Source organism: Mastacembelus armatus, chromosome 5 (genome assembly GCF_900324485.2).
Source record: "Mastacembelus armatus chromosome 5, fMasArm1.2, whole genome shotgun sequence".
Lineage (NCBI taxonomy): Eukaryota > Metazoa > Chordata > Actinopteri > Synbranchiformes > Mastacembelidae > Mastacembelus > Mastacembelus armatus.
In genome coordinates, this window is record NC_046637.1 from 9615884 (window position 1) to 9643451 (window position 27568).

The 27568-nt window shown below is 38.9% G+C and overlaps 2 protein-coding genes across 2 annotated transcripts; both read left to right on the plus strand.

Moving 5' to 3' along the window:
• The first annotated feature begins 1120 nt into the window (after window positions 1-1120).
• Window positions 1121-19463, plus strand: myg1 (myg1 exonuclease). Its single transcript, XM_026307860.1, has 7 exons — window positions 1121-1381; window positions 2542-2654; window positions 5261-5420; window positions 6973-7122; window positions 10361-10483; window positions 11031-11212; window positions 18961-19463. Exons 1-7 carry the CDS (start codon window positions 1121-1123, stop codon window positions 19148-19150), a joined length of 1179 nt encoding a protein of 392 aa, XP_026163645.1. The 3' UTR covers window positions 19151-19463.
• A 3260-nt stretch (window positions 19464-22723) lies between these two features.
• On the plus strand, window positions 22724-26860 carry LOC113130576 (leucine-rich repeat-containing protein 3-like). Its single transcript, XM_026307323.1, has 2 exons — window positions 22724-22933; window positions 24976-26860. Exon 2 carries the CDS (start codon window positions 25051-25053, stop codon window positions 25906-25908), a length of 858 nt encoding a protein of 285 aa, XP_026163108.1. The 5' UTR covers window positions 22724-22933; window positions 24976-25050; the 3' UTR covers window positions 25909-26860.
• The last annotated feature ends 708 nt before the right edge of the window (window positions 26861-27568 follow it).

Here is a 27568-nt window from a genome sequence, read left to right on the forward strand (position 1 = left end):
TTGAATGAAGTGACACAAATGTTTGCTTTCCGCTGATATTTTGGTTAACAAATAAAGAAAAAAACGTAAGAAAGCCCTGAAAGCAGTGGTGGCTCTGTTCAGCCTCACTACTACAAGAGTCCCATCTGGCTAATTACCTTGTCAATAAACCTTGAGCGGAGTATCGCGAGAACGAGAGTTGGGGGTGAGAGTTGAGTGTAACCCTCCTTCCTATTACTCTTTCCTATATTTATAATTGTAAATAAAGTCGAAATAAATACAGAAAAATAGAGAACGATAATTATGGGTAGACACAGTCCTCCCACATGTCTACACCAAGCCAATAACGCAAGACTTCTTTAATATTTATTATTATTATAATACAAAAGGACACAACAACAAAAAATACACAGAAACAAGGAAAAGTTCTCAATCAGCTTCTTTGCTGATTTGGGGATTGTGGACAGAAGCACTGGTTGTGTGTGTGTGTGCATTTGAGGCTCAGTGCTGAATTAACTTGCCAGTGGACCTGGGGCAAAACTTGACCACCTGTTACTCCCAGTCTCTGTACAATATGTAAGTATCAACCAGTGTCAGTGGCCACCATGTAAGTACGTCAACCAATCTACTACAGGTATTGTGGATCAGTCCTGCTCCACTGCCGCTTTTTGATTGCAGATCATTTATATTTAGAAATATTTAGAAATATTTACCTACACTAAAAACACACAATAACAACAAAACAACCAACCAACCAAACAAAATACTTTATAATCTTTAATTGTATACTATATATTTTGCCTCCTAGAAAAAGAAATGCAGTAACAGATACTTTGTAAGTAACAATTTGGACCTAGATTAGTCTTAGTCTAGGTAAATCCATAATTCACATCTGGATTTTACGTTTTTAAATATTTTTCATGGAGTTACATAAGTCACAAATGTCTTTAAAAAAATTTGAAATTCCAGTTGCTTAAGTTCACCTGCGTTATGTTATTAATATCAACATGGCTACTGAAGTTTGTAAGAACAAAAGTATCTGTATCCCAGTTTCTCCGGTCAACAAAAACAGGCGCACCATTTCCGGTGCAGCTGTGAAATTGGTCCGGCAGCGGAGCGTCTCGTGTGGATTAGTGATTGAATGTGGCGCCGGTGTCTAACAGCGTTTAGTATAACAAAAGTCACGTCTTTGTTAAATACAAGCAAACCAGCAAGTGTTTTACGACTCTCGCAGGGTAATTGCTGTGGTTTGCGCTCTGTAGATATTCGACACATGTCAGGTCAGCCCAAAAGACTGTGCACAGAAACCATGAGTGTTAAAAAGATCGGAACTCACAACGGAACCTTTCATTGTGACGAGGTTCTGGCCTGTTTTCTCCTCCTTAAGTTACCTCAGTACAAGGTAAGTTTAGTAATATAGTAAGAGGGTGATGCATAGATAACGGGTTGTATTGTTCCTTTACCTGCGGTTGTTTGTTTTTTTTTTACTTCTTCAAATTAAAAGCTTTTAATAAAACCACACAGTGAAGGTGCAAAGTCAAGTTTTGCATTGGTTTACTTTTGGAGAAATACTTGTTTATTCTTCTCTAATGTGTCTCATGTCATGTTGTAACAGACCAAATGGGGGTGCTGCTGGATAGATAGACGCATCGCCCTTCAGAGGTTAAAAATAGAGCAGTAATAATGTAAACATAATAACACTTTTCACGTTTTAGGTGGAAGTGTCATAGCAGAAAGTCAGCCAAACAACCACTGTGTTGTTCTTACATGTCACCTTTACTGTTATATAGTGACTCGCTGTCTAAACAAAGTGGCACTTCTCAACCCTTATTGTGGATGAGGCAAAAAGAAAATACATTTAGAAAGAATGTGATTTTCCCAGTATTTGTCTCCTCATTGCACAATCATTGACCCACATGTAAACTTAAGCATAGATGGAGTAATGGAGTAGGTAAATGGAAAATAAAATACAGTACAAGCACCATTGCTTAGAGATTTGCAATGTTGACCATAATATTAAAAAGACAGCAAGTTTAAATAGTGTAGTAAAATCTCTGCTGTTATAGTTGAAAGATTTATATCATTTTAAATATACATTCAGTTTATTAGGCACACCTAGGTATTGTTTTTAGCCATCTATACCCAATAAACTGTTATTAGTTTACACCGTCATATTGCCTTGTTGTACACCGCTTGATAATAATTTGGTTAAAGCAATTATAATGTTTTGCAAACATGTAATAGGTTTGGCTGGATTAGTAATATAAATCAAAAACGTCTACATCTTCAATTACAATGAGAAACAGACATAGACTAATGGATATGTCTGAACAATAGGTGAACTAGAACAATATTTGTCTCAGTGGAATTCAATTTAATGCATGTTCCTTTTCATTTGAGAGGGTTTATAAAATCTAAGTGTGTTACATGACATCCAGATGATGCAGTATTTCTGTCCTGAAAATACCCCTCCTCCTCCTCCTCCTCCTCCTCCTCCTCCTCCTCCCAGATGCTTGATGATAAATACTTGCATACGTACAAATCTTTGTATTAATCACACAGGATGCTGAGATCATTCGGACCAGGGACCCGGCCCAGCTGGCAGAGTGTGACATTGTGGTAGATGTGGGTGGTGAGTTTGACCCAAAGAGACACCGCTATGATCATCATCAGAGGTACAGTACTGAGATTAAGTTTATTGTGTTTTTGATTCCAGTAGATGTTTGGATTTAAATGAACTAAGATTAGGGAGTATATTATTATTTATTGTTTCTCACATATCAAATTGTTGTTTATTTTGATATGGTTAATATGTTGATGCTAATATGTTTCTTTTCAGTCAATACTAAATAGATTCTGCAAAGCAGTGACTAAGTTGGATTTCTAGTTGGCCTGCTAGTTATCATGATTTCTTTTTCTCAAATCATGTTACTTTTAGATGAAGGTAAAATAAATGCACCCTGTTTTTCTTTAGTGGTGGAAGAACTAGCCAGACTCTGTAAAATAGCATGCTGTTATAGATTGAAACAATGAAAAAATGTGTATAAAAACATTTATTGAATCCTGGGATGTGACAGCAAATTTCTCTGTGACAACCTTGAAGCCCCCTGTATGCCTTGTAAGGAACTGCTACTACTTGAAGTCTCATCACGTTAAGTAATCAGACCATTGCAAGTGTCTTCTAAGTTTAATGTCCTGATGACAATCAGAGACAGCTCTTATGACCATGGTGATAAAGATATGCAAAGGCTCCCTTCCTGGCAGGCGGTTAGTGATAATTAGCTCTACTTCAGCTGAATGCCTCCCCTGCTGTTGGCTCACGAGGCACAGGGGCTGCCACGACACTGTCAGGGGCCACAGGATAATATGGCTGTCACTCACATGCGTGGATGGAGGCAAGGTGGTTGTGATGGCAGGGGTGGATTGATGTGGCCTGGGGTGCTGTAGGAAGTTGGAGAATGAACTCATAAAAATCATTGAAGTCCTCATTTTAGGAGCACTTTGTAAAAAGAGTGACACTTTACAGGTGATGTTGACAGCAAAACAAGAAACAATTGGAAATGTAAAATAAGAGCATGAAATGAAGCCATTAAGGTAGGAGTTTCACATTTAGGGAAATATGCTTAATTGCTCTCTGGTCAAAAGATGGATGAGAAGATACAGCATTAGTAGTTCCGCATGAAGCTGGAGCTTCCTAAGTTTAGTTTCATACTGAATGGACACAAAAGACCTTTTCTCCTAACTAATGACGATAAATATAATTCCCAAAATGTTGAACTATTCCTTTTAAAGACAGGCCAAGAACATCTAACATTTTTTCCAAGCTTTGTAGCAGAGTAGGAATTAATGAGGCACAGACCATCAAAGTGTCTGAAATGACTGTCCAGTATTAGTATTTTCAGAAAGTGCTTGAGTTTCTTGTGATTATTCAAGTAGGGGAGAGATTCATGAACACAAACAGTATGAAATAAGGCTATTCATTCTAATGATATAGTGTGATCAGCAAAAGTGGTGCAGCTGGTGCAGTATAGAAATCACAGTGCATTCTATATTAAGCAGGATTTTTTTTGCTTAGTAATACTTAATGCTTGCTAAGCTTCCATGAAACTCGATTTAGTTCGGTGTGGTAAGCGCTGGTCTGCACAGAGGCGTGACCGTCTTTTTCGCACAAACTGATGACTTTGGTAAGAACATCTTTTTCAGCTGTTTTCCACTCATTTTCCTCTCCTGATTTACTCCCATCTCTTCCTAATCAGCATAGAAATGCCTCAGCTTGGCCAATTAGCCCTTTAATGGCTGTGATTACCTCGCTGCCTCCCTAGCATGTCACTCATCCATTTGATGGTCTGTTTTCCATGGTGCTGCAGTCCAAGCATCCTAATTAAGCGTGAATGAAATGACCAGCCGTGGCTTGGTGCTGGAGCCCACCCATCTCAGCATGTTGCTAAGGAGAGACCTCTGGTGCCTTTTATTTATCTGTGCTTTGGCATACAAACACCCATAAGCATGCTTTCTGTGAGTGGCCAATGCAAACTCGCTCTCTGAAGTTAAAGAGAATATTTACAGAAGTCCCTTTATTGTGTGTTGGGTATCATTGGTCTACCTAATGTAGTCTGTGCAGTGTTTCTTGGTTTGTCAAAATGATACAAGGTGTTTTTTCTTTGCTTTCTGTGCCAGAGATGTGTCTCCTGGTGCTTTGCTGGAAAAATGCTATTCTCAAAATCATATCTCCAAATCAGTTGATCACTTTTGCACATAATTTGATTTTAAATTGATTTCTTTTACATGAACAAAGAAACACTGTCATTCATCTTCATGGCCAAATGTGTTAATGTGTGAACTGGTTGCAGATATAGCAGTTTTCTGATGTGAAATTACTACAAAAGAAGGTGCTGATATTTCAGCAACACACGTTGTCAACTTGGGCTGCAACTATATGCAAATATGTTTCGCTTGGTTCATTAGATTTAATTGAATTGATGACCTTGTTTAGAGCTGAAACTATTAACTGGTATCATCAAACAAAAGCACAAAAAACAGAAGAACATTTTATTAACTAAAAGATTAATTGAAAAAATTAGCACTAGATTTATCAATAATAAAAAATAACATAGTTTCGGTGCTAATTTAGTTAAAATCTAACTTATGTATGGACCAGTATATAGTAAAGTCTGAGCTCACACCTATTTTCACCTACTGTGAATAAAATATTATCTTGCTTTTGAAAAGATTTATGTCTTTTTCTCTCAGCTCATAGACTGTCACCTTTCATCCTGTTCAGGACTTTTGCAGAGAACTTCCACAGCTTGTACCCAGAAAAACCATGGGTGACCAAGCTCAGCTCAGCCGGCCTGGTCTATGCGCACTTTGGTCGTCAGCTGCTGGCCCAGCTGACGCAGCTTAAGGAGGACGACAGGCAGCTGGAGGTGCTTTATGACAAGGTGAGGGGAGAGGCACGACGCATTTTATAGTAGGCAGTGGATTACCATTGACTGTGTTTCATGCACAACACCAACACTTCAGTGAAAATAGATGTTTGTCACTGCATCGCTCATGACAAAATATTACTTTGTGCGGCACTTTGAATCTAAACGTAGAGAATTTTCTCATGGAGCTGGGAGACAGAGGGTGGAAAAGTCTGTTAAGAGTTAAAGAGAAATATTAGCTTCTCTCCATGGATTTCACATAAAAGGAAATTACAATGCCAAGAAAAAATATGTGACCTCTTTTACCTAGATCCTAGATACCTACCTTTTACCTAAATTACCTAGTTACTTGCATTAATTGGTCATAAAATGTTGCGCGGTCTTCATTTAAGTGACAGTTATAGACAAACTCAATGTGCTTAAGCTAATAACACACCAATTATTGTAATATTTCATGTCTTTATTTAGCACACCCATTAAACATTCAAAGTAGTAGCTTTAAAAAAAAAAAAAAAAAAGTCATTGAACCCTTAGATTTAATAACTGTTTAAACATCCTGCTTCCATTAGCCGTGAATTAGACGTTTACAAAGTTCAGGAGGGATTTCCTTTGTTACAGAACAGTTTCATCTCATCCACATTCTCTGTTTGGCGTGAGCGACCCTGTCGAGGCCATTCCAGAGAATCTATTGATTGGATTGAGGTCTGAACTTTGGGCCACCCCAAAAGCTGGATTTGCTTTGTTCGAAGTCATTAACCAAGATTTAGTTTGATGTTTAGCGTAACTATCCTGCTACAGCAACACATAGAGTCACATGTTCACATATATGAACAATTTGGTGTCAAAACTGAGGACATTTCACTTATATTTTATACATTTTAGACAGCTTGGCCTTGCAGGAGGCCTTGGCACATGGAGCATTTGATAGTGAAGACCATCAAGCCAGCCAAACCTTAGGTCACCTTAAATATTTGTCCTATTAACTGACATTATTTTTGGCCTTTTTGTGCGTCAGTGTAAGCCACGAAAAATCCTTTTCCTCCCAGCTGGACTTTTATTTATTTTAGGATGTTACATGGCTCAGCCTCTGCCAGTTCGGACAAGCGGAACCTCTATCTTGGCCCCAAAGCTTAGTTCCACTTGTAAGCCACTTTTAAAATGTCAGCTCCTTGGTGCTTGACCTTCTGATCTACTGAGGAATTGACTTTTCAGGACTAAATATATGTTTACTTTTTGCCTCCTCTTCTGCTTGTTTTGGGTTTTTCCAGTTTACTGTAAAATAGCAGAAATTTGATGATTCCTTTTGGTTTAGTGGCACAGCTGTTCACTTTAACCTTCAGTGATCTCCCACACACTGTGACGAAATGGGTTTCAGTCAGGATAATATGTTACCAGAACATCTCTCTCTCCTAAACGTCCTCTACGTTTTTACTGCACTGACTTATAAAATAAGGAGTTACTGCCAGTGCTTCTGTTTAAAGGCAAGCATAACCATAACATGACTGATTCTTATGTCGTTACAGGTTCATAACCTCTCCTGTCATGTGCCTGTTTCAATTCTTTGCAGCTATATGAGAACTTTGTGGAGGAGGTGGATGCCGTAGACAATGGCATTTCACAGTATGATGGGGAGGCCCGCTACACCATCTCGAGCACGCTGAGTGCACGTGTCAGCCACCTGAATCCTCGCTGGAACAGCAAGAGTCAGGACACTGAGGTGAGTGGATGTGAGTGATTGCATAAGGCTGGTCTGATGCATCATTTATACCATATCAGGAGACAGGCACAGTTAGCAACTACCTAGGAGACAGATATTTCCATTAGTCAGTAGAGACCACAAATGCATTTAAAAAAGATTGAATATTGGACTTAAATTTGCCATGTGGCCACAAACATGACTCGGGATAAGTGGTAATGCTGTTCCATATATGTAATTAAGCAGCTGCTCACTAACATCTTCACCATATTAATTAAATGGTGATACTCTGTTCATCAGTCTTGTGTTCACAACTTGTTGCTGCTGCTCCCAGGTTGCAAAAAATGGTTAGATTTTGGATGGAGCTTTATTTTTTGAATTCATTTGAATTAGATTCAGTCTTAAGACCTAGTAAAGAAGGTTACTGTGACAAAGCGATTGTACTCATTTATGTCTAAATTTGTTCTAAAATGTAATCTCATTGGGCAGCACAGTGGTTAGCCCTGTTGCCTCACAGGAAGAATGTTCCTGGTTCGAAACCCAGCAATGGCCTTTTTATGTGAGTTTGCATGTTCTCTGTGTTTGCGTGGGTTTACTCCAGGTACTCCAGTTTTCTCCCACAGTCCAAAAACATGTATGTCAGGTTGATTGATGATTTTAAATTGCCCATAGGAGTGAGTGTGAGTGTGCGAGGTTGTTTGTCTCTATGTGGCCCTGTGATGGACTGGTGACCTGTCCAGGGTGTACCCCTGCCTTTCACATAAAGAGGGCTGGGATAGGCTCCAGCAGATCCCTGTGACCCTAAATAGGAGTAAGCAGGTATAGATAATGGATGGATGGATGTAATCTGATCTTCTTTCAAAGTTTGTTATGAACAAACAGTATTTTAACTAGTAACACGTCTTTGTGTTGTTTTTCGCCATACTGATTACATTATTCAAGCATTCACAGCGTAGGTAGGACAAAAGATTCATTAATATCCTCAGTTGTCTATAAATAGAGATACTTAGAGTACTGTGGTAGATGACTCCAAGGGCACAATGCAGAATGCTCACTGAGGTAAGGAAACAAGGTCAGAATAAGAGCTAAAGGCTTAAAAGGGATCATTGTAGTGGCCTTTAACCTCCTTTGTACTTGGTGAAGTACAAAGGAGGAGGATCATGTTTTGGGGCTCATTTGCTGTCAATGAGGAAAAAAAAAATAGAATTACATCAAAGTATCTTATAAAATAATGTCAGGATGACTTCCACCAGCTGATGCTCAGTATTAGTTGTGTGATGCAGCAGGACAATATCCATAAACATTGAGGTTTATGTTCTGTAGAATTTCTTCAAACAAAAAAAATCCATCTTTCTGTAGTGGCCCAGTCAGAGCCCAGACTTTAACTCAATATAGATTGTGTGGAGTGACCTCAAAACAGCCACTGGAACCAGACAGCCTGAGAATATGTCTGAGGTGAAGCACTCTCTGAAAGGAAGAACGGTCCTAAATTCCTCCTGAAGGTTGTGCAGTCCTGATCCATAGCTCCTGGAAGTACTTGTCTTGTTTGAGTTTATTGCTGCCATAGGAGGTTTGACCAGTTATTAAATCCACGAGTTCAGACTTTTTCAGCTAGCACATAAAATAAATAAATTATTATGATTGTTTGTATGTTTTTACCCTAAGTACAATTGTGTTAATTAGATGAAGAGAAGATCAAGTTTTTATGACCAGTTAATGTTGTGTAATTCTAGAGGGTTCACGTATTTTTATTGCCTCTATATTTAACAGTAGCAGGTTTTTCTGGCCGTTAAAGCCTGTCTAACTAAATCATTGGTTGCACTTTAATGGCTTTATTTCAGTATGTCGCAGTGCTCTGTGGATAAATGTGTTTTATCATTGCCTAGATTTTTATGACTTATTGACACTCTGTGTATTATTGTTTAAATTACTATATCTACTGATGAAAAAACACACAAAACACTAGTGTCCTTCCTTGCAGGCAGGTTTCAAACATTGTAAAACTCATATTGTGTCCTAGTAACCAAATATTTCCCAGGACATAAACAGGTATTACATCTCCTTTTCTTTTTTGCTCTATCCAGACATACATTTAACATCCAAGAAGAGGAGTTTTAAAGTGTGGAACTACAAGATGTTGAAGTGAGAACATTTATTTTAGACTATGCCACCAAAAATAAGAAACCACTGGTTACAGTTTCCTAATGCCCAAACTGACATCTTATAATTGCTTTCAACTTGCATTTTTTTTTTTTTTTTTGGGTCTAGCAAACAGTCCAAAACCGAACTGCTAAGGAGTTACAATTGTATAAGACATACTGTAGATAAGCAACAGATCTTCACATTGGAAAAGTTGGAACAGAGTATCAACTTTGCTTGGAAATTTAGTTAAATAATTTAGTGATTTCTCAAATTCTCAATGAATTCATTAATCATTCTAGCCCTACTTAATTCCATGGTTCCAGACAAACAATAATAATATACACCAACCTAAACAACAACAACAAAAATCTTTAAAACACAAATTACATCAGTACCAACTAATCCAACATTGAAACTTTATTAACCTGTCTTTTTACACCGTAGATGTTTAATTTAAGTAGGTTACTACTACAAATTATGCTAAGAATGTTGTGGTAAATGTGATGGGTGCAGTGCAGAATCAAGAGGCCCAGTGAGGAATAATTTCTGTCTCTCGTTAGGCAAGTGTCCGCAGGGAAACGGGACCTATTTTCTGGAGACTCTCCTGAGAGACCTGCACCATGGCTTTTTTCCATCGTTGGCAGCTGTCTCAGTAGAGTAGCTGGCCTATTTGTTTTTACACATTTCAGTTAACATGATTATAATTCATGTCCTGACACTTTCCTTCAATTTCTCCACTCACATTACGAGGCAAGACAGCTCTGAGAGATCAGCAACTGAGAAATATTTGTATTGAACAATGTTTGGCAGATCACTTGATGGTAGACTACCCTGGTGAACTCTCAACAATAGCTGTTTGTGATTTGAAAAACCTAATGGATTTTCATCTCCTCCAATCACAACCATTAAAACTCTGGGACACCGCAGTGTGTCTACGTGTGCATGTGTTTGAAATTCAAAGATGGTGCTGTAGTAACGAAAGAGGATCAAAAGGATTTTACACAACAGCAGGTTCAAAAATACATCCAGAGTCTAGTCAGAAACTATATTTCTGTTTTCAGCATATAATGCAGTATTGCTCTCATGTTCTTCCACTGTTTCCACACGTTTCCACCAGGAGGGTTTCAGGAAGGCTATGAAGATGGTTGGGGAGGAGTTCATGGACCGCCTGGATTTTTATCAGTCCTCCTGGTTGCCGGCTCGTGCGGTGGTGGAGGAAGCTGTTAAGGAGCGGCATAAGGTACAGGACTGTTAAGATGAAGAAATTGTCAAGACAGACTATCCATCATTAGCAATAGGCTACCTGGTTAAAAGACAATAAAACCGTTAAGAGTGCATGACTTTTTTCTGCTTTAAGTTAAACAGCATTCATTTATATTAATGTTTTAATGCACCAAATGTTTTTGATTTAAAAAAAAATATCAAAAAATTGTTTGCAGGCATACAATAGTTTACATACTTTATCATCATGCACTTTTTTTTTTCCACTATGCATATCTTTTCAATGAGTTTCGTTTTTTTCCTTTTATGTTTTCACTTCAAGGGCAAATTGTACTGTCAGTGCCAAAGACTAAAACCTTCGTTCTGGCTCCATATACTATGCTAATAATGATGAAAGCATTGTTTGATTATTCTCTTTTATTTCCTTACTTTCTAAGAAACCCTGAATTACACAGAAAGCTACAACACATGTCTCTGCTCAAGCTGAAAGGTTTCCATTCTTTGTGCTTGGCTTTTATTTTGTGCATTAGTAACCCACGATTTCCTGGTTCTGGTTCCATTTCCAGGTAGATCCCAGTGGGGAAATAGTGTTGTTCTCCCAGTGTGGGTGTCCCTGGAAGGAGCATCTGTTTTCCCTGGAGAAGGAGCTCCAGGTGGAGACGCCCATTAAATTTGTCCTCTACGAAGACCAGAATGGGCACTGGAGGGTCCAATGTGTCCCTGTTGGGCTCAACACCTTCCAGAACAGGTGATTTTTTTTTTTTTTTTTTTTATTCTAAATACAAGAGCTCCAACTGTGACTTGACCCGAAGTCTAATTTTAGTTATATTTTATTAACGGTTATTTAAATGCTGTTTCTGCTTCGTGAAGTTCAGCGTGTGATCCCGTGTGGCGAGAGCACCTTGCTTCAGTTACCTAAGCAGAAATCAAGCATGCAGAACTTGCAGGGATGTTGTGACACCTACACACAGACAAATTCTCCCAGACATTATTTATTTATTTATTTTTTTTAAATGCCTGTGAAAAATATGGTGACAGGTGCAGCTTCAGAATCTCCCCGATGTGTTGAGTGGAGTTGAGCTTTGGCGATGAAGACAAAGCATGTTGAACGATTTAACTTTCATGCTTGTCAGACCATTTGACAACTGCTCACGGAGGGTTAACATTATCTGGTGAGAGAGTAGCTCTGGCTAGGATATAATACTTGTTTGTAACATAAGGCAGAGGGTTTGTTCTCACATTGCTCTCTATTGGTTTGAAAGCATTTAAAGACACCCCAGCTGCTCAGCACAGCCACCTGAGCCCTTTCTCCATTCACACCTCTGCCATTCAGGTGTTTTTTTTGTTGTTGTTTTCCTAATGTTAATTACACCCACTTCTTCAAATACAGCAGTTGGCAGATATACACAACACGCTGGTTTGGCAGTTTGACAGACACTTTTATTTACAGCTACGTACCTAAACGTAATCCAGGAGTTTTATGAAGGTGAATTTTAATGAAGGTGAAGTTTATGGTCTATTGAACAACAGCGTATCTTTAATTAAATATACACCACTGTCTGCTCACAGTCTTCTTATAATAGGAATATGATTTCAGCCACTGAGATGTTAGATAGAGTAACTGTGCCATGAAGTGTTTACAGTCTCAAGTTAGAGCACAGAACAAATCAGTGATTTTAAAGTCCCAAATAATTTACTTTTAGAGTGATATTTCTTTTCTTTTAAACATGAACAGCTAAACCAAGACAATAAATGTATGCTGGATCCCGGACTGGAACTAGACTAGGGGTGAATCCCAGTTTCACATTTTCCTCGTGTGTCTCTCTTCCTAGCGTCTTAGTCCCACCCACGTAAGAATCAATGAAATGAAACACGGGCAGAAGACTCAAGGAAACATGTTATAACTGACATGAGATGCCCTTTCCTCTGATCTTTAATGTGATGCGTCCAATCACAAACTAATTTCTGATAAAGGCAGTGTCATCTGTATCTGACTTCTGCAAAGGATGCACTCCTTCAGGCAGCCTCCTCACTCCTCGGTCCTCAGACCAGAAAAACCTCCAGGTTGACCAAGGAACAATAAAATAAGGGAATGGGGATTCAACCTAGCTTTGTGTGACCACAATCCATTTTGAATTTGAAGAACATCACAGGAGCAAGCTTTCTGAAGAAAAATTATATCTAGTACTATTAGTATGCTCAACTTTACTTTCTGAAATCACTCAAATATGCATCATTAAACCTCCTTTTACTATTCACAAAGCGCTTAGTTGACATGTTTTCATTAAATTTTATCACATTACTAGAATGGCTTCCAGGTTAGAGAGGCTGTAAAATTTTGATTGCAGCTGTAAATGTCTTATCTTTCCTTGTCAATTTGCATCTTCTAGCAATAATGAGGTCTTGAACCCTCAATCCTGCCAGTGCACTGACAGCTGCATCATCTGTGCTCTTTAAATTACATTAGGGAGATGACAAGTAAAAGACCCCCTGTGTGACTTTCTCAGATGATTAACACCTACGAGGTCTATATTACCTTCAGAGGGGAAATGTTTACCTGAGGACCCTCCCGTGCTTTCATCCACTATGCTGCTTTTATACCATTATTGGCATCGCCACGAGTCCTTTAGTTGGTATATTGTTTGACTCATGACCTAAATCCTACAATGCAGTCAATGTATGTCCAATAAGACTTACTCCAGGCATTTCCCACATCTAGCATTGGTGCCTTGTTGGGTTTTTTTTCCAGTCTTTTAATGTTTAGCATCTTTTTAAAACATGTTTTCATCTGTCACCAGCTACTTACGGAGCATTAACTAGTGTTTGGAATGCTTCACTGTGAATTTGTACAGAAAATCTTTTCAGCAGTCAGGTTGCCTCCTTATTTTCTTAAATGATCGATTTGTCCGTCATGCTCAAAGGTTTAATTTGTGTTGTTATTTATCAGTGGTTTTAGCACAGAGTCCTCACCATGTGCACTTAAACATGCTGACTGAGGTGGAGGAACATCAGGACTGAAATGTGTTTTTCAAAGCTGCAGGAATGAACAGTATTGGCTACAGATGACGTCCAGTACCCTGATTCTAACAGTAATAAATCACTTTCTAAACTTTTGAGCTCTTCTACTTATTTTTAATTATTATTATTAAAATAATAGTAAAGAAATGCAGAACACATGAGAATTCTAATTTTTAGCCAATTGTCACTGGTTGATAGAGCAGTCATTACTGGTACCAGATTAGATAAACTGTGCCAGCTAAAATAAAAGCTTTTGCTGTTCTCTGGATAGTTTAGGCTCTGCCAAAAAATATTTGTGAGTGAAAAGACACATCACTCTACATTTAATTAACTTTTCATACATTATTGCAGTATATAATTACTGTAATTTTCAGCTTGGAAATTAGGCTGCCAATAAAAACTTTACTGCTTCTACTTTCTCTCCCAAGAAAAGGTGCTAAGATTGAGTTGTACTTTTAGGTTACCTGCAAATGTTAAAAGGCCAACTTAATAAGATTTAAGAAAGCTTTTGAATCCACATTGGATACCGGATTTGATAATTTGATAAATTGCTGTCAAACACCATCCTTCATAATGTCTACACAGAAGGCTGCAGCTTATTGCAGATGATACTGTAGGAAATGAGGGGAGAAGCAATTCATGTTGCAGCATTAGTGTATCAGCAAAGTTGCCCAGTGTCAGTTCTGTCTGTAGATCAATCAGCCATAACATGATGACCACTGACAGGTAAAGTGAATAATATTGATTATATGGTTATAGTGTCAGCTGTCAGTCTGTGGGGTATATTAAGAAAGTAAACATTCAGTCCTTGAAGTTAATGTGTTGGAAGCTGGAAAAAACAGGAAAGCATAAGGATCTGAGTGACTTTAACATGGGCCACACTGTGATTGCTGAATGGGTCTAACTTGTCCTCACAACCAGTTTTCCCTCCTTTTACATCAGTTTTTCACTTAATGGGAGACAAATGTATGCCTTTCCTGACAGTATAGCTATGGAAGATGCACAGTGAACTACAGAGTGACACAAGTGCTGCATCGACTGTCTGTACACATTAAATGTGGTAATACAGTTTAAGGGTTTTTCAGTGTGTCTGAGCAGTATGAATAATAGTAGATTGAAAGATACAGTGTTTCACTCCACCTCTAAAATTCTAAAACAATTTAAAATCTTTTGAATGTAATAATTACAGCAGTAGTTCAGGGTCATTCACTTTTAAAGCAAGTGATACATTGGTCTTTAAACAACATACAACAAAATCCTACCTCTTGATTATTTCCCATTCAGCACAAACCATGCAGCTTTCAATCATATTATTTGTGAGCAAGGTATTTATCTATCCCACTGAGGAGTTTAAATCTACATCAAAAACAGACTTTTTATATAATTAAATAGTAAGTATGACTTAATTTTATGGCTGTAAAGTTAGCCTAACCTTTATCAAACAAATGCCCTGAAACCCTTTAATTAATTATGCAATTTTCTAATTATGTATTAGAGTAACTAACCTTAGTGACAGATAAATTGCTTATTCTGTGACGGATTCACAATAAAAGTATCTACTGTATTTTGCCTGTTGAATGTTAAGTAGTATGAAATGTTCGCTGTCCATTAGCCTTGACACAATATAGAGAGTGAACAGTAAACAGTCATGCTGAAACCGGGGATAACATTACTAATAGTAATGCTGATGACTGAATGATTATATGCAGTGGTTGAAAAAAATTCCATGTTTTTAAATTTTAAATTACAGTGTTAAGTGTTGCATTTAAGTACAGATTTGAGATGTCTGTACTTGAGCATTGCCATTTTTTGCTATTTCATTCTTTGACTTCACTATTTTAGTTATTAGTTACCTATTGGTGTCAGATATATATACTACAAAATACAATATAATCATAAAACTTTTTTGATCCTCAGTAGGAAATTCAAATGTATTCATGTTGCATCAATAATTATCCAATAATTTAATACACATTAATGTGAAATGACTACTTTTACTTTTGTTACTTCAAGTAGATTTTGACACTGATACTTATGAAAAATTTTGAATAGTATACTTTTACTTGTAACACTGGTATTTCTACTTTTACTTAAGTAAAGAAACTCAGCACTTCTTCCAACACTGATTTATGTGCACATGTCTCCTGTGAATTGCTTATGAAATTTTAATCCCATATGGGAACAGTTGCCTCAGACACCAACTATGAAAAGTACGCTATAGAAAGTTAATTACAGAAGGTGAATACAGTGGCTGTTGCTGGAAAAAAAAAAAAAAAAAAACTTCATAAATGGCAAAGATTTTCTTTTTTTGCTTCAAAGGTGTAAGGGTAGAAGGTGTATGTTCTTCAGATCGTGAAGCCCTGTGAGATTGAGAAGTGATTTTTGTGCTGTATGAAGACGTAAATGTGACATCTCAAATTCCTCTGACAGCATGTGCCCTGATGCTGTTCCCTTTGACGGTTTGACATGTCTCATTATTGATACACCGTGGGTTGCTTGAGAGCAGTAGGGAGCATACTGTGGCCAAAGACACATGAAGAAGGAGAAATAGCTTTTTGTTTCAGTCATGATCTGATCAGTAACTGCTCTCCTACACACCTTCTATTTTCTGGCTCCTGGCTCTGCCATTAATGGTTCTTCTACATCTCTATCTCTCTTATGTCTGGTATTTCTCTCTCTTTCCTATTATTGCCCTCTTCAATTTCATCACATTTTTTCCTATCTGTCTTGCTCTTACCCCATTAATCCAACCCCCTCCCCCCGCCCACTCTTTATCTCGCCGTCTCACCTTTTACACCTTCCACCCCTCCCTCGCTTCATCCCTCCGCTAGACTTTTTTTCCACTATCAGACAGAATCTAATCAGACGGCACGGCTTTCAAAAAGCTTTAAAAAGGCAGACACCTGTTTATGGCCAGAGACAACTTCAAAGATTTAATTTAATGCAAACATGTTTGGTGTGGAGCTCCATGAGAACAATGGCTTGCATAAGGGACAAAAAAACATAGCTCCAGATGGCTCTTTCACTGGGTGGCCTGCTTCCTCCCAGTAGGCATGTGCCGGTTCTGCAAAACGGGTGTTGTTATCACCTGTGTCCCTGCTTCTGCACCTGGGAGGAGAGGGGGGTAAAAAGGGTCTATTTTTATCAGCATCATATTGCTAGAGAAATGTGAGCTGGGAGAAGGAAGAGGGGAATGGAAGCAGTCTTCCCTCAGAGATGTACTATATAGGAACATACTGTAGGTGGACAGCAATATGAGCGGAACCTCTATTTATGGAAATCTACACTGGCTGTGCCTCTATATTAGGGATGATCTAATTGCAATTTTTTTTCCCGATTACTTTGCCAATAATAGCTTGATACATAGCAAGGAACCTCAATTGCAAGTTCACATTAGCTGCAAAACCTTAAAATGAGAAGCTGAAACTAGACAGTATTTGACATTTTTACTCAAAACAAAAATGGCATAATCAGAATAGTTAATATTTGGTCACTAGACAAATCAGACAAACTTTCAGATCTAGTCTCTATGGCATCATCATTTAAAAGGGATTGAAGTGTGTCTTGCTTCTGGCTGGAAGACATAAAAACTGAAATGTGGTAAGGAAGTGATAAAATAGAAATAATTCAATGTAATTTCCTTCAAAAGCATAAAATTATGCATGTTCTTCTGTGTCCCCTTGGCCCTCTTGTGATACCAGCTGGCTAAGTCACTGGTATGGCCCACGTTGATAGGAGAAAAAGGCGTGAAGGGTGTAAAATCTGTGGCACAGAGTGTCTGTGAACTATGAGTGAGCAAGGGGGAAGAGTCAGCACTTCCGCATATATACATATATGCCGGCATCGTCGTAATATTAGGAAGGGATGTGGCATTATTCCTAGGCTGGCCATGTTGAGAATCAAGAGATTCCTGGCCTGTAATAACAGCAACAGTCACCTCTCTCCTACTTCTTTCCTGGTGACCTTTTCTTGGAGCTTGTTTTCTTGCCATACTGTGGAGATATCGATTGGCTGATTCATTTAACAAGGATTAGGGGTTTGCCATGCTCTTCTCTCCAGGTTGTCCATTGACAGTCTTAACAGGGATAAGGCTGTGCAGAATGGGGATAATAGCAGTGCATGTGTACATGTAAATTATGCTTCACTTGTGTACTTGCGTGTCACTCTTTGAATATTGCAGTTTTTTTAGATGTTATACAGAATAATATTCAAAGGGAAGCAGAAAGTCTGTGAAATGAACTTTTATAAAATTGAGAAAGAAAAAAAAAACACTAATCATTTGTCAGAATCTGTATCTGACAACCATGTCATTTTTATCCTGATAAGTTTGAGTGTGTAGTTCCGTAATTCATCAAAACATGAGATGGAGGAAAAGAAGAGTGAGTTTGGAACTACAGTTATTTTGAAAGGTGAGGCTTTTAGTTGATTTAGCCAGTTTCAGGGCATTATGGTCTGTCACAGAAGCAGTGTGAGCTCAAACATTGAGCAATGAAATGATGAATTGAAATGAAATCAGAATCAGAATGAAATATTGCTAAATATATCACTACTCGGAGAGGAACAGCAGTTTGAGTAATGGCGACACTAACCCCCATCAGGGCTAGAATTGCACACATGCTTTCACATACAAATGATAACTGGTTATGTTGATCTGATGGGCTCTAGACAGAGGAATATGCTACATGCAGTGGGTGGTAAATAAGCTGCTCTGCATTTTTATGAATTTTACCTGTGAAGATTACCTGTTGACTCTGCTGCCACGTAGGACTCTCAAACCACTACCCCAATCTGTAATTTTCTCCATTACTGGAGAAGTATAAAGCCAATTTTTATTGGTCTTCTGTCTGGGAGCGTCTGTAGTGGTGCTATGTGCAAAGGTTATTAGGGTTTGATGGTAGCAGTTTACTTCACGCTTTTTCAGTCATGAAACTGAATAGACCAGAATAATCTGAGGCTTTGTATAAAGCCATGTGGAAATAAATTAATAAAAGAAATTTGATTCATGTCCTAAAACACATTTTTGAAACTGTTGTTCTTGATGCTGCAACTAACGTTTTTATCGATTATTTTGCTCAACATTTTCTTAATTTTTGATAAACTGTGAGAAAATAGCTGAAAATGCACATCACACGTTCATAACTCTAAACAAACCCAAAGGTATTCAGTTTACTATCAAAGAAGAGAAGCAGTTGTTTGAGCTGCTGGAACCTGAATTTGAGCTAATTGGACAATTGATCAGTCAAAATAGTTGCATATTATTTATCGATTTATTTTCCTTTCATTTAGTTTATTCTTGCAACTATGTTTGGTTTTATTTTGTTGACATTTCATTTGAGTCCAGAATTGGTTTTATATTGGCTTTTTTTCTGCTTGTGTGCACATGTACAGCACAATATGTAATGTGTCGACAGGAAGCACGCAGCTGACCACATAGCGTCCATCTGTAAGCCAGCTTGCCCTTCTGTCTTCCTGTCCTAGGTTGTCCTTGCCAGAAGAGTGGCGCGGTGTACGAGATGAAGCGCTGTCTGAGCTCAACGGGATTAAAGGTTGCATCTTTGTTCACGCTGGAGGCTTCATTGGCGGCAACAAGACCCAGGAAGGAGCCCTGGAGATGGCTCGGAGGACCCTACAGGCGGCCGTGCAGTCCCCTGCAAATGGAAGCAGCTGACTGATCGGAGAGGACAGCCAATAGCACTTTTTGTTCTCGGGGTCAGACCTTAGAAAGGATAAAAAAGATTAAAATGTTTGTTTGCTAGATTGCAGCTTGTTCATCTCAGCCAGGGATAATTTTGTTTTGTTCTATCTTGCCAGAACAAGGACGGTATGGCAGTGGCAGCCAAATAACCTTGGACCAGTTCCCTAAATCACTGTATTCCCAAACATTGACTTTGTTGGTGTTGACTCTTGTTGCTCTCTGCCTGTAGTTTTAGCTCTGTATCAGTTATGGTAATCATTTACAATAAAGGACTATTTGGATTAAATTCTGTACTTCTGTAAACATGTTATTAACATAAAGAAATTCTGCCATCCTTCACTTGGTTTTCGCCATCAGCCGAGGTAATTTGCTGCCATCTGGCTGACCAACTTTAATGTCTTCAAAGCCTTTGAATACCACAGCCTTACCTTTCAAGGGCTGGTTTATATAGACATCGGGACAATGGTTCATCCTTTCATTTCCAGCATGCTGACATTAACTGTAGCACTACAAAGAGATACAGGGGCTACTTCTCTTGGTTCCAAGATCAAAGCGTCAATAATAAGACCCGATTAATTCTGAGAAATTAAATTTCCAAGCATCACAAAGAGGTGCTCCTCATGGCAGCCAGTGTCATGACAAGGTTAGCAGCAGGGGGACGAGCTGAACAGTCAATTTCTCTTTAATAAAGTCTGGGGATGTGCCACGAATTCTCTCATTAATACTCCAAATTTTCCTTCCCCTCAACCTCCCCGATTATTGCATGTAACATATTGCTTTAGAATTGCTGTGCGTTCTACATGTATCTGTGCCGGTGTCATTGTGCAAATGCCACAGTAGTGGAAAAAAAAAGCATTTTACTTAGAGCTGTTATTGTTGCTCCGCTCCTTTTGTTTTTTCTCATTTGTCATTCATTGTGTTCAGGGTGCAGACTGTTAATTCTTCAGCGACAACACCCTTTTACCATGTTTCTTTGTCACTCCTCTGCTTTCTTTGTTTCTGTCTTAATTGAAACTGTGAAGCTTTTTATACTCTTTGATAGTATGAACATCAGATGCCTGTAAGTCAAGACATTTTCACACATAACACAAATTATAACTATAAATCCCCTGAACTATTGAGTAATCTATATTTAGTCTGAAGTGTCAACAGCTGAATTATTTCCCTTTTGGCTTAGAGTGCACTGGATGTTTTTAATTGCGGTTGAAAGGAACTCTTGCGTTTGCATCCTGTTTTGTATCATACACACACACGCGCACACACACACACACACACATTTTAGTGTTATTACTCTGCTCTCAGTTGTGTTGGACTTGAGCCAAGGTCTCAATCTAATCTGTTCACATTTGTGAGCTCCTTTTAACCTCACATGATTCATATTGTAATCTCTGCTAACCAGTGCTGTGTTGTTTTGGGAGAAACATAATAGAATCTTTTGCAGAGAGGCAGGATGTAGCAAAGGCATATTGATCACAGCAGCGTAATTGCAGAAACTTTGAGAGAAACACCAACTTTAAACGATGAAAAACTGACTTGTATGTATTCACTTGGATTTCCAGCCGCTGCTTTACCCTTGCATGCACAATTTCAGGCTTACTCATGATCAAGTGGACTTGGCTGATTGCTGTGCACAGGAAATAGCAGAATGATTTGGCTGTATTTTAATATTCAACATGTCCTCAAAATGCCCTTTTTTTGACAGCAGGGGTGATTTTTCATCTGCATCGTCGTTTTCTAAGGGCACAGCAAGAAACTAAACCTTTATGCTGGTCCTCAATTGCAAGCATTTTTAGATGACTCTAGCACTGGCAAGTCCCATTTGGCCACACTGAAAAAATGGCTACTGAGAACCTCAGCAGAATACCTGCCCCCAGCCTGACCCGTTTTTAGTGGATTCAATCCCAGGAGAATCGCAGGCTAGTTAAAAGAAACATGCCACTGCTCTCTCCCCCACTCCATCAGCCATACTCGACATGAAGCCAGGAGCAGATAGTAACCATCCTGACTGTGCATGCACTCTGTGTCTTGGAGGAGTAGATTTCTGATGATCACATATTTTCCACTGCCTCTGTCTGTTTACAAATTTGTGTAAGGCTCATTCAATTTCCGCATCAGAGGACCACAGCCAAATCAAAGACATGATGCTAAGGTGCTTCCCTTCACCAGTCAGGTTTTTCCACTAGACTGCATATTGTCAACCTTGTCATCAACAAATTACTCCTTTAGAACTGCTTCTTCTGATAATATCCCAGCTAGACACTACATAACCACCTCTCTCCCTGGCTCAACTCATGTTTTCCATTTCCTTGCTGCAAATTGAACTTCTCATCCATCATCATGCCATTCACTCTCAGTTTCAGGGACCAGAGAAACAGACAATATGTAATACTTTTTGGAATTTGTCTGTCTGCCATAGTGTGATTTCTCATTATGCTCATGTGCTTTGTATCTGAAAAACCACAAAGTTTAGCTTGTCCTCAGGCAGCTACAGAGACAATCAACCATCATGGGCAAAACATTCATGAAAACTCAGCTGTAAAGCAGAAAAAATGCAATGTATTTTCAGCATTTAGTATTATTTTTGTCAGGAGTAGAAATGTCACAGCAGGTTGATGGCAGCAGGACAGGCAGGCGAGACAGGGGATATGTGCTGCCATCATGGCTGTCAGAATTGTCCTTTCCCCCCTCAGGGCTCAGCTGTATGAGTAGATATGCTTTCTGCTCATGGTAAAACAGCAAAAAAAAAAAAAAAAAAAGATAGCAGGCCACTTGTACTGGTGAAGTGTAAACCTAACATCTCACCCACATACACTGTAGAATTGTTATTTTGTGTCACAGTGTGTAAATGCTTTACATGGAAATTAATGATCATGTTTAGCTTGAGAGTTTCAAGGTCCTTTTCAGTGTCTACATGCTGAAATCTTTTTTTTTTCCAACTTTATAAACAATAGATCTCCAGTTTAAGGTCTCTGCACAATGATATGTAGTCTCTTTCTATTTACCCAAGACTACGCCTGGAAACAAAGACGTGACTGATTAGAAGTGGTGCATCTTTCATTTAATCATGTCTGTTTCCGCCCCGTCAGTCTTTCCTGCTGTTTGTCTGTGGAAAACACAGTGACAGCTGCAAATGTCTAATATTTTTCAGTCTGACACATTACAAGTATACATGGCTTTGAAGGTGACATTTCATATTTCTGGACTAAAAGCTATGTATATATATACAGCATACTTTTTTTTTTTTTTAACCTGAGAACCTATACCTGCCAGGATACCAATCAAATTTTGTAGGATGTTATGTCTTCTTGGGAAAATGTCATTCTATAGAATCCAATGAAACCTTTGAGTTATTAGGTTAATATCTTATACAGAGGGAAGTAATCTTTCTCACAAATCTGTGCAAGTGATGATGGCACGCCCCTATATTTGTTTTTTGCTTCTGGCGCGCGCGCACTCACACACACACACACACACACACACACACACACACACACACAGATAGGGAGAGAGAGGGAGTTTTCCTCTTTATTGCTCTATCTGCCCTCTGGCACCACAGTCGGTGCTGAAGCCGCGACAAACCGCAGATCCACAACTGATTTTCCTGTCATACCTCAGTCAAAAATCTTTCAACATTAAAGAAGAAGATGTTGTCCGGTCTGCCGTCGAGAAAACCCAGACTAAAAATTACAAACGGAGTCTAAAATCGCATTTTTACCTGCCTACTGGGTCTCAAACCTGAAAAGAACCAGTTTGCAGGTAAGTTATTTTAGCGAATACTTCTTATCCATCTATGTCCATATGTAGGGGATGCAATCGCTGACTTTATTATTCTTGTAATAACATGTTTGCAGTGTTTATCAGCGATCATGTGGTTGCCACAGTCTGGTACAGTCGGGGATTTATCTCTTTCATTTGGACTAACTTTTTTAACAGTATCTTAATCAGGCGAATACAAAAGCACATAAACAGGACGCACGTTAAAACTTAATTCTGACTAATTCAAAAGTGTTTGTTTGTTTACATGGCGCTAAGAAGCTGTTGTTATATGACTTGCGTCTTTTTCAGATAGTACAGCTGACCTGTCACACCCAGATTAATGTAATTTATAGTCGAAATGAAATTTCCTCGGAAATGTTTGAGAACAGTGCAGGTTAATCTTATAATCTAAAGGTACTGCACTTGAGATGAACCCACGCTCATAAAGGAGAAAAAGTCGCTGTGATATATATTATCTATTGAACCTACGTCCTTTACTTTGAAAGGTAGGGAGCGATATTTTTAAAACAAAATTGCAATCACCAGCTGTAACCACAGCGGCAGCTGCATTTGCTTTGGGAGTGTTTTTTTTCCATCCCTTTGTTTGCAGCCTTTCTCATTCCCATTCTTATTCATGCGGCAGATGATTCTTTTTGTTAATTGAGGATTTACATGCATTTACATTCCGTGTGGAAATTCTGTGGTGGTAAATTCTCACCTCTGCTCACAGAGCACACTTGATGGGCATCACAGGGCTGTCAGTCAGCCAGTCACCTTTAGGCATTATCAGCCAAATCTAGGCCACTGTTAGTCAGGGGCTGAAGCCTTTAGTGTATGCTCCCTATGCAGGAAAATGGAGACGCATGGCAGGTTTGATTCTGTTATGAAGACAGGCAGAAAACACAAAGTGCTTGACATTTAAGAGGATGGTCTTTTAATCCAATTCAAGGAGCATATTGTGATTTCTATCTTGAAACAAGAACATCATTTGACTGAACTTGTCTCAGGAAAAACAAGAATGTTCTACAAACACCTGATTGGATTGTCTGAACAAACTACACTGACACCATTTAGAGACCCACATAGATTAAAAAAAAAAGAAAAAAAGTCAGGCAGATGAGACTGGGCAGCTCTAAAATAGCTCAACAGTTACTGTAACACATGTAATGTATTCTCCAGTGGTTTTGTCCATGTGATGCAGTTTAGTCAAATTGCTTTTTTTTTTTTTTTCAACTTTTGCCTCTTCACTGCAAGAGTAGTGAGCAGATGCTAATACCTGAACTATGGCTGGGTTATTTTTTTCCAGCTCTGTCACTTATTGACACTGTGGGACTCAGGCACTATTGATGTTCTTGCTGTTAATAGTGTAGCAGGCAATACTAGTGCTATCGATCTCAACCCTTTCCAGCCTCAGTCTCTACAATGCACACTCCCTTCCTCTATCCATGGAATATGATTAAGGGGGTATGGCATCACGGGAAAATAAATAGAGAGATAAATGAGATGAACATGTATTGATGAATGCAATGTGATGCTTCTTTTCTGGTGCTAAAAATGAACCACAGGAAGGACACAGTAGAAAGGGGGTGGTGTGAGTCCAAATGATCACGTGTAATGATTTATGGCTTTTTAATGGAGAGTTACAATGCTATTAGATCACAAGCTGTCATTATTGCTACTTAAACTGTGATTCATGAGGGAATCACTGCAATAAAACACTGTTGCCCCATCTAAAAGTCCAATTTCCTTTCAAAGTTATTAACTAACAGCACCACCAAATCTAAATTAGTTTCAGTGCGTTATGAGTAAAAAGGCATGTTGTCCTTTTTTTAATTTTTTGATGCCTAGAAGGTCTTTCTGTGCAGGAGCGTATTTATCAGATAAATAGGCTAACCATTTACTCATTGACCTTTTTCTCCTCCTCCTCCTCCTAAACATCATAATCTCCCATGTCAGTGTTCATTTTGTTGTATGTGTTATTTCAATGATTTGTAAAGTGAGAGAGGGGCACATCTTTTCAAGACTGACGCCGTTTCTCCCAGTCTCCCAGATTCTCCTGGTGTGACCGTGCGTATCTGATTGGGACCTGGTGTGTGTCAGGGGGCTATGGTGAGGCGATGTGCACAGGCTGCTGTGAGGAGAGACGTGCCAGCGTCAGTGGAGGAAGATGGAGCGGTAAAAGAGTGGAACTTCATTCATGGCTGTGTGTCTCACTCTTCTTCTGGGTTTTGTGGGGACAAGCGTCATCCCAGTGTCCAGACAGCTGCCAATGTGCTTGGGACACAGCCACGGTCCTGTGCTCGGATGCCGGCCTGCAGGAGATCCCAGAGGGGATCCCACCAGAAACTGTTTCCCTTCATCTGGAACGCAACTACATCCGGAACATCCCTGAGAGTGCCTTCAGTGACCTGGTTCACCTGCGGGACCTGTATTTGTCCCACAACCGCATCGATTCACTTGCCTCAGGGGCCTTGCGGCATCTGGGTCCTGAGCTGCGCCTTCTGGACCTCTCACATAATCAGCTGAGGCAGGCCAGCAGGGATGAGTTTGGCTCCACCCGCGCAAAGACACGACTCTACCACAACCCCTGGCACTGTGACTGCACCCTTCAGGAACTGATGGAGGCTCTGAACCTGGAACCTGAGACGGTGAACGGCATAATTTGTGAGAGCTCTGTGAGGGGGGTGGGTGAAGTCAGCAGGTGGGAGGACCCGGGGCCACAGGGTGAATATGCAGGTCAACCACTGGTCAAGTTGTTGGATTCTGGGGTGAATTTCTGTAGCCTGCAGAGGAAAACCACTGATGTGGCCATGTTGGTGACAATGTTTGTGTGGTTCTTCATGGTCATTGTGTATGTAGTGTACTATGTGAGGCAGAACCAAGCCGAGGCCCGCAGGCATTTGGAGTACCTGAAGAGTTTACCCAGCCCACGCAAAACCCCCACAGAGACAGACACCCTAAGCACTGGTTTCTAAACTCCTGCTCGGCTGTAATTCAAATGGAATAATATCATTTTTATGGCGAGCTGCTGGTAAACTTCAAACTGATGCATGGAATGTCTATGGAAGATACAGGGGAAATATTTAACTGTGTTGTGTGATGGCAGAATTTCTTTGCATTTGTTACTACTGAGACTGTCATATTTAACTTAATATTTCTTTTCCCATTAGTTTTTCTTACTTTAAGGAGAAATACAAGATGAGTATTTGTTTATTCATTTTACCATTTGCACTGAGGCAAGAACAAAAAAACATAAAACAAGATGAAAGTTCTAAATATGAATATGTAAAAATACTTCTTTGAACTGTATAACCTTCGGTCTCCCCTTTTAGTCCCTATTTCCTTTTCTTTTCATCTCCCACCATGCCTCATACTGTAGTTTTTATCTTTCATTAAGCTCTAATTAGACGTCTTTGACCAACTGACCCTTAATGAACACTTGAAAGGCCCTTATCAGCTGGAGTGTGTTTACCCAAATGTGTGCTATCATCTAATTGCTTTTTTGTGCATGCATGTGGTGTGTTTGTGCATTGTTACAACCACATTTACTTTGATTACACTGATTTTGCACGGATATTATTTAAGCCCTCATTAAACCAGTTGTTTTGTCTCAGTGGCGAACAGCTGATCTAGATTTAAGCCATTAGAGCTGGAGGTGAGTTATTTTGTCCCCAACCTGCAGCACTGTAATATTTGGCTATTCAACTATAATTATTGTACATGCTGCTGTCATTGATTGGTACACAGAAATTTCAACTACATTTACAAATGAATCATTAAGAATTATATTAGCACACCCATTTATCCTCAGAGAAGCTGTTGGTTTATCTTTAATTCATATAAAGTCCTACATTTTCAATCCCCTCCACACTGTGTTGTATAGACTGTCATATTTTTTTTTTCAAGACACTGTGAAAATAAGCAAAAGGCTTTGACAATAAAATGAGTAATTTTTTTTTCAGTTAGTATTTTTAATTCTTGTAATGCTATGATTAATAGTGTTTCTGACATGTATACTGTTGCTGCAATGAATATCCAGCTCAGTGTTGTTATGTAAAAATATAACAAAACGTGACTGGATTAAATGCCACTTATTATCATTTCATTTTAGTTCATCATAATCATATTTAATGTGTCATATTTAATGAGGATTATTCTCCTGGGGAGGGGATATTGTGTGGTTTAATGGATGATTATTTGTCACTTCACTGGTGGTAATACAAAATCAGAAATATTTAATGTGTGTGAACAGTGGTTCCCAACCTGGGGACTGGGACCCCCACAGGAGGTCACTAATTCAATCTTTGAGGTCACAAAATTATTAACAGCATACAAAAGTTCAAAACATACAAAATTACTTTCATTTTTTCTTTAAATTTATTTACTTTTAGCTAGGTACTTCTGGCCTTTCAAAGATTATTCAAGCACAATAAGGAAAGGAAAAAAAAACATTTGTGGAGCAGACATGTAGGCCATGTAACGGGGGGACAGACGTTTCCATTGCATTATTTTAAGGGAGTCAACAAGTCAAATAGTTGGGAACCACTGGTTTAAAAGAATGTTTAGCCATTCTAAAGCAGTGCAGTGTCTATTTGTCGATCTGTCATTCAACATCTACTGGATGATTTATGATAA

What these genes read in the sequence shown, in the direction of transcription:
- myg1 (XM_026307860.1), top strand. Translation starts at nt 1,121, where the DNA reads ATGTGGCGCCGGTGTCTAACAGCGTTTAGTATAACAAAAGTCACGTCT. An exon ending in CGCTATGATCATCATCAGAG is followed by an intron (nt 2,655 to 5,260) that starts GTACAGTACTGA and finishes CATCCTGTTCAG; the next exon opens with GACTTTTGCAGAGAACTTCC. An exon ending in TGGAGGTGCTTTATGACAAG is followed by an intron (nt 5,421 to 6,972) that starts GTGAGGGGAGAG and finishes AATTCTTTGCAG; the next exon opens with CTATATGAGAACTTTGTGGA.
- LOC113130576 (XM_026307323.1), top strand. Translation starts at nt 25,051, where the DNA reads ATGTGCACAGGCTGCTGTGAGGAGAGACGTGCCAGCGTCAGTGGAGGA.